The following is a 6,790-nucleotide window of genomic DNA, read 5'->3' on the forward strand; positions in this document are numbered from 1 at the left end:
TACTGACGTACGTGCGTACGTACTGACGTACGTGCGTGCGTACTGACCTACGTGCGTGCGTACTGACCGAAACTCGCGGCATTTACTGGGTCATTTGCTGTATGTACGGTTAATTGCAATGATTAAAGGCAATGATTAAAGGCGCCTTGCCTTGTTACTGTGCAGGGGGTTCGTAGTCCGGAACGTTCTGCTTGATTCGTTCAGCGTCATAATGATATAGACCACTACCTTTATGAGGATTGAAAAGAGTAGTATCGTATATTCGGTACTCGGACTCTTCAGGGTCGAGGACCTGCGGACCCGTGTAGTCATCCCGGTTATATAATCTCGCGTCAAATAACGTTTCCTGATGCGTTGGTGCTGCTTGACCCAGTGCAATTTTTTCGCTTATATCACGACCCGTTGTCCGAGGTCTTCGATGCTTCAATCGGGCACGCTCCAATCTCGCCTCGCGAATAACTTCCCGCTTCCGCTGACGCTCCAACCTCTCCAACAACTCCAAATCCGCCTGAACTCCGCCCTCCCTAGATCCGGGGTCCTCCCTAGATCCGGGGTCCTCCCTAGATCCGGGGTCCTCCCTAGATCCGGGGTCCTTCCGAGACCCGGGATCGTACTTCGGCCGCTCAGCTTTGCGCCGGTCACTGTCGTCTGGGAACCGCCCATGCTCGTCTCGAAACCTCTCAACTCCAAACCTGGACTTGAGAGTAGACGGTTCGTCCATAGAATGTTTGTCCCTGAGGGGTTTGTCCCTAAAGGGTTTGTGCCGGTCACCCGCATACCGGTCATCTCTGTACCGGCCATCCTCGTGAGCTTCCTCATCGCTGTCCTTACGACTTAAAACAGATCTATGTGTCGTTGTGATTTCGGAACTTGGCAGACACGGGCTTCCAGGCAGCCTGGGGTCTTGGTTTCGAGGAGGCCAGCCAGGGCTGTGCTCCCTTCGGGCAAGCGGTCCCTTTGCCGGTCGTCTCTCCTGCCGTCGTCTAGCTGGTTCGTACCGCGAGCTTCTTCGCTGGTATCCGCCCCGTTCAGAGCTGTCGTAGATTTCGGCAGAGTCACGTCTTGTGCACTGACGGTCGCGGTGGTAGTAATCACGTCCAGTGTCATCGCGTCTAATGTAATCACGGATGGAGGAATCACGCGATGGGCTAACGGCACGGGCAGGACTTGGGGAACTGCAGAGACTTGGACTACCGGAGGGACTTGGAGGATCGGAGAGACTCGGAAGCCGCCGCCTCATTTTATTTTGGGCCAGCGGAGTGCATTAAATTGCCACACCGGCGATCTGTCCTACAGCAGATCGGCCGAGTTGTTAGCCGATAGGGAGTCTTGGACCACTGTCCTCGTCATCTTGACATTCGTCGCCCTGTCTGCATGAGAGCCTCCTGCGAATGCTGTTACCACCACCGGCAGGACACATGAGAGGTAAAAACAAAATCAGGATTTCGACCTTGACGCCGTACTATTTTCCTTACCAGGTTGGACTGGACCGGAAGCTGGCCCTGTGCCGAGCATGTTAAAACCGGAATAGGACTTGTTATGAATAACATGAGCTCGCCCAGCTTCATGTGATCTGACCGTATATCAGGGAGGGGGAGGGTGGCAAGAATGTGGGGCAAAAAGGAGAGAAAAGCCGGGTTCGTTCGTTCGTTCGTTCAGTTCAGGACGAGCCAACGCCTGGGCAGCGCTGCATGAACACCATCATCTTGGTGAGCACGTCTGGTTGAATATAGGGCGTCCGCATCGTAGCTTATCACTGCATCGTGGGTGCGTGCGTGTGTACCGACCAAACTCGTGCAGAGGTAAACATCTCAGCACAGTGTGAAGCTAGCTGGCATGCTCGAACACGGCGGTAAACTCATTCACGGTAGACCCGCCGCGAAGTGGGAATTTAGAGAGTATATATTGGATGCATTCGAAGCGTCGTCGTACCTTCGACTGTTCCCTAATGGGATCCTTTCTGATACGGTTTACGTATGACGGATCGAGTTTCTTCGTAAGTTGACTTGATGGTCATGATGGTTTGTTGCAGGGGTTAGCTAAGCAGAATGAAGAAAGTTCGGCTTCGTACTTCAAGAATGCTCCTCCAGGTGTGGAGCGAGTGTTGTCGACGGTGGAGGGTGAATTGGAGAATGTGTTGCGTAAGGCGAACATGATAAAATCATTGGCAGAGTCGTTGTGTTCACGTTGTGGACGTACAGACCGAGGTGTGCACGCGCGTGCGAATTATATCAGTATCCGATTGCGACTCAATCCGGAAGGGGAGGAGTACAACTACGCACTGATAATGAATGGTATGTTACCCGATAGCATTCGTGTCGTATGGGTGAGGCGATGTCCAGTCTGGTTTGATGCCCGTTTCCATTGTTTATATCGCATGTATAAGTATTATTTCGCGGATACCGGACTCGATCTGGTGAAGATGGACACCGCTGCACAGTGCTTCGTAGGCGACCATGATTTCAAGAACTTCTGTAAACAGGACCCAGATAACCAGAAAACCACAAGACGTCGAATCTTCCATTGCCGAGTCAAAAAAGTCAATCCAAAAGTGGGTGTCGTACTCGTCACTGGACCAGCATTCCTATGGCACCAGGTCCGGTGCATAGTTGGCTGTCTTATGGACATCGGCAACGGTGTACATCCCGTCTCTGTCGTTAACGATTGGCTCTATATTAAACAGACCAAACCCCCTTATACCATGGCTCCACCCGACGGATTAGTACTTTGGGATTGCGCTTTCGAAGACATAAATCCCAACATCAGCCAAATGCCTACCGCGCAAGGTTCAGCCACGCAAGTTCCTGCAAAAGCACACGCGTGCGATGAGAATGTTTCGATGGAGCCTCTTTGCGGCGGCGACCCACTCTCCGGGAACAGCAACGTGTCTACTGCTTTGCCCCAGCCGATTCCATTGACCCCGGTTGGAAGTAGATGCCCTGGGATCCCGACGTTCGAGTGGCAACTTTTTCAGTTAGAGATTCGCAAGTGTGTATTGAAATCGCTCGCTAGCGCGGACAATGACTCCTTATCATTCTTCAAGGAAGATGCGCCGGACTTTTTTTGAAAATGACGCGCCTAGCTCTTTGGAGCCTGGTTACCCTTTCTGACGCCCTTGCTGGATGGAGGTCGGCCGCCCTTAGGTCCCCGCGTACGACCTTCCGTTACGAGGACATTCCTCTGTGCGAAATGACCTCCTCTTCTAGTGCGGGAAACATCGGACTTTTGCAACAGTGGTGGTCCGGTGGAGCAGTAATGGCTCCTCTTGCAGTGGATCTGGGAGCGGATAAGGGCGTCACAGAATTGTGTACGGCCAGGTTCAAGCGCAGAGAAATTGCCGTGCTTAAGGCGTTGGTACACGACTCGTTTTGGTACTCGTACGTGATGCCTGGCGGCGAAGAAGTTCGAGTGCCTTTGGGCGGTAACGAGACCATGCTCTACGGCCATAAGACCTTCCACGTGTTCGTGGACGAACGGCTCAAGACGCAGGATCTGAAAGAGGCCGCAGAGCACGGAGATGAAGAACATCGGACAGGGGCTTTGCGGGAGCAACCCAGATATGTCAAAAAGATCGCCGTCGTACCTTCCGTTCTAGTCCCTCTTAAAGAAGATAGCGAGTTCCGCATGACCTACGACGTCATTCACTACCCCTACCAGGAGTGGCCCACCAACTCACGGAACCTCATACTACTTTACAACTCCTTCTGCGTCCTAGCACTCCTAGCAGCCTTGGCCACTGCTTTGCGCGCCGAACTCTTGCGTAATCCGATGAAGCATTTTGATCCTAGGCAAGGCCTCAAACGTCAAGAAGTTTTGGCAGTACTCGTGGGAACCGGCACTCAGCTCATTTTGGCCTTCGCAATCGTTTGCCTCCTCGGACAACTCAACCTGCTCCTGTTCGGGGCACAACCCTTCGGGGTATACGCCTGGCTCTGGGCATTCACCATTGCCCAAGTAACCAATGGCTTTTCTGTCTTCCGTCTTTTCAGACTCTACCGGATTACCCAGCGAGTCTCCGCCGTCGTGTTTGCAGCGCTCTTGGCCGTGCCTCTAGTCTGTGTCGTCGCCATCTGGCAACTCAATGACATCTATGGGGCCATACAAAGCAGCAGAAACATATCCAACCTCAGACTCCTCCTCAGTACGTCTCCGCCTTGCTACCACACATCTCCCCACCACCCCCCGAACAAGGAACCCCCCCTCCCGTGTTCGGATGCGCTCGCTCGCGCAATTAAACACACGTGTGCGCAAACATAATCCAGACTATCTTTCCCATCGTAGAGACTGTGTTATACATTGGACTCTTGCTGGTGCCCTGTCATTACCTAGGCGCGCTTTTGAGTCAACAATTTTCTCGTACACGTGACTTTAAGGAGCCTATTTTGCACGTGACTGTGGACAACCTGGCACCACAGAGCATTCGGACGGCGTTTGTTGGTCTCGCTGGCGTGTTTACTTTCGGAGCAAGCTTGCCTCTTCTTAGAGAGTTCTACGACACAGCATTCGGATATAGAACAGAAGCTCCGAATCCTGTCGTAGTGTTCCTTTCGCTAATAGCCTGTATTGGTGTAACAGCTTGTGTTTCAATCGCGTGCATCCAGATCTACCTTCAATTCAAAAACCCGGAATGGACCAGTGTACCCGTGTACTTGGGAGCCGGAACAGCGGTAGCTGTTATGTTGTACACCCTATGCTGGAATATCTTCTCTATTGAGCTGACCCTTACAAATTTCATAGAATACAGTTTGATCAGTCGTAAACACACCTCCCCCCCCCCTCTCACCCCCTGTTTCCTGACCCTGGAGATTTCCTTCCCGACACTAAAAGTTCCCTTTCACGATCACGTGTTGGTTGACGTGTGGTTGTTAACTTTTTAACGTTTAGTTGTGCTTTCTCTGTTTGTTGGGGCATCTGCCTCAGCCGTATCCTATTACACCGGCGAGGTCTACACTAGCTTTTTGGAAACTGACCTCAGCGAGTAATTAATTCACGTCCCACCCCCCGTGATTTTTGTCTGCCAAATAAAAGTAAAATGTCTCGCTGGAGTCCTTATCAAGATAATGGTGGCAGTGCTTTGGCCATCGCTGGGAAGGACTATGCAACGATTGTGGCGGACACAAGATGTTGCAGGGATATTGCCATTCTCAGCCGGAACAAAACAAAAGTCGTAAAGCTGTAACTTACCGCACCTTATGGACCAGTCCTACTCCTTTGGACCCAAAGTCTTTGGACCCAAAGTCTTTGGACCCGAGGTCTTATTCCTTTCTGTCTGACGCGTTCGTGCGTTTTGTAGGACTGATAAAGTTTGTCTTGTATCCTGCGGTCAGAGAGCAGACATAGATGCACTGCAGAAGAAAATGGCTGTAAGAAAAGCACTGGATGGGTCGGCGGCGGGTGGCACATTCGGTGGATTGACACGTTGGTCAATTGAACACACTGTAACGGTTGCTTGCTTAGTTGGAAGTTACACAGTATGAGTTTGAGCACCGAGAGAAGCCTTCATTAGAGGCCTTGGCTCAGCGTTTAAGTGTGGAATTATACTCCCGGCGTTTCTTCCCTTATTATGCGTTCAACATTTTGGCGGGATTGAACTCAACGGGTGAGGGAGGTGTCTATTCGTACGACGCTGTGGGCAATACGGAGTTCATGAAGTATGGCGCGATCGGCGCTGCCGGAGCCATGCTGCTGCCCGTACTCGACATTGGTCTTAAGAAGGCTGGCTATGTCTACGAGCTCAAGGAAACCTGCCCACCGGAAGAGGCCGTCAAGCTCGGTGTTGACGCTCTCACCGCAGCCGCCGAAAGAAACATCGAGACTGGCGACGGTGCCGAAGCCTGGGTCATTACCGCCGACGGGGGCGTCCAACTCACCAAGTACACCCTAAGGAAGGACTAGCGCTGGACTACGCACCGGTTCACACGCGCCTTGCCTGGCCTGAGCATAGCCAAAACCGAGGTTACAAGACAGAGGCACACGTGTGTGCCCGTCTCTCACGTGTGTGCCCGTCTCTTGTGTCTGGAGTCCGACACACGCGAATGCTGGGACGTACGGACACACGTGTTGACGTTGAGGCAGACACATGTGTTAAGACGGAAGTACACACGCGTCAACACCTGTCGAGCGTGTCAACACACATCGGACCGCCGACACCGGTTCGAGTGCCTGCAGCCAAAATTTAAGGCGACTGCAGCAACCTAGCACGTGACTGAACATGGAAGGAGCCCACCGCAAAATTCAGCCGCATAGAAACCTGACGATGGTTGTTTTTGAAACCTGTCCACGAAACGAGAGAAAGCTTCCGCCTTGAGGACGGGTCTCTCCACCGGTTCCATCAGGACAACATGTCCCACGGCGCTCTGCACGCGCCACACGCTGTGCCATCTTCGCACACCACTGCGCCACACACGGCTGCGCCACACAGAACTGGCACAGAACAAAGTGTGTCTGGCACACAACAAAGCATTCTGGCACAGAACAAAGTATGTCACGCGAATATATTAGACATGCGCCGTGGCGGAGCTAATGCTGCGTCCTCCCCAGCACGTCTTGAGCGTGTTTCATAGCTAACAGTGCCGGACCAAAAAGTGCCTCTTAATGTCCGATAGTTCGATGACTGTATCGAGTTTCCTCTGTTCCGATAACAATCAAGTCGCGTTTATTCGTCGCCTCTAGTAAATCCATCTCAGTATCACAGTCATTTTCAAAATCGAATTCGTCGCCGCTTCCTACGGATAACGCACCCACTACGGAAAAAACGGATCAAAGCGGGGAGGCGACCCCCCAGTAGGCC

General features: G+C 52.4%; 4 protein-coding genes across 4 annotated transcripts; 3 read left to right on the forward strand and 1 right to left on the reverse strand.

The window, feature by feature from the left end:
* Positions 1-154: 154 nt before the first annotated feature.
* On the reverse strand, positions 155-1,240 carry GNI_005390 (hypothetical protein; the record flags this gene model as incomplete). The annotated part of the gene is made up of 1 exon (XM_011130313.1): positions 155-1,240. The coding sequence occupies one exon, from the start codon at positions 1,238-1,240 to the stop codon at positions 155-157; it is 1,086 nt and encodes a 361-aa protein (XP_011128615.1).
* A 669-nt stretch (positions 1,241-1,909) lies between these two features.
* On the forward strand, positions 1,910-3,067 carry GNI_005400 (tRNA pseudouridine synthase; the record flags this gene model as incomplete). The annotated part of the gene is made up of 2 exons (XM_011130314.1): positions 1,910-1,996; positions 2,033-3,067. The coding sequence occupies 2 exons, from the start codon at positions 1,910-1,912 to the stop codon at positions 3,065-3,067; spliced, it is 1,122 nt and encodes a 373-aa protein (XP_011128616.1).
* A 188-nt stretch (positions 3,068-3,255) lies between these two features.
* Positions 3,256-4,982, forward strand: GNI_005410 (endomembrane protein 70; the record flags this gene model as incomplete). The annotated part of the gene is made up of 3 exons (XM_011130315.1): positions 3,256-4,141; positions 4,282-4,743; positions 4,885-4,982. The coding sequence occupies 3 exons, from the start codon at positions 3,256-3,258 to the stop codon at positions 4,980-4,982; spliced, it is 1,446 nt and encodes a 481-aa protein (XP_011128617.1).
* A 50-nt stretch (positions 4,983-5,032) lies between these two features.
* On the forward strand, positions 5,033-5,895 carry GNI_005420 (proteasome subunit beta type; the record flags this gene model as incomplete). Its single annotated transcript, XM_011130316.1, has 3 exons — positions 5,033-5,175; positions 5,294-5,363; positions 5,458-5,895. The coding sequence occupies 3 exons, from the start codon at positions 5,033-5,035 to the stop codon at positions 5,893-5,895; spliced, it is 651 nt and encodes a 216-aa protein (XP_011128618.1).
* Between the last annotated feature and the right edge of the window lie 895 nt (positions 5,896-6,790).

The sequence above is a fragment of the Gregarina niphandrodes genome, assembly GCF_000223845.1.
Source record: "Gregarina niphandrodes unplaced genomic scaffold scaffold00001, whole genome shotgun sequence".
Lineage (NCBI taxonomy): Eukaryota > Apicomplexa > Conoidasida > Eugregarinorida > Gregarinidae > Gregarina > Gregarina niphandrodes.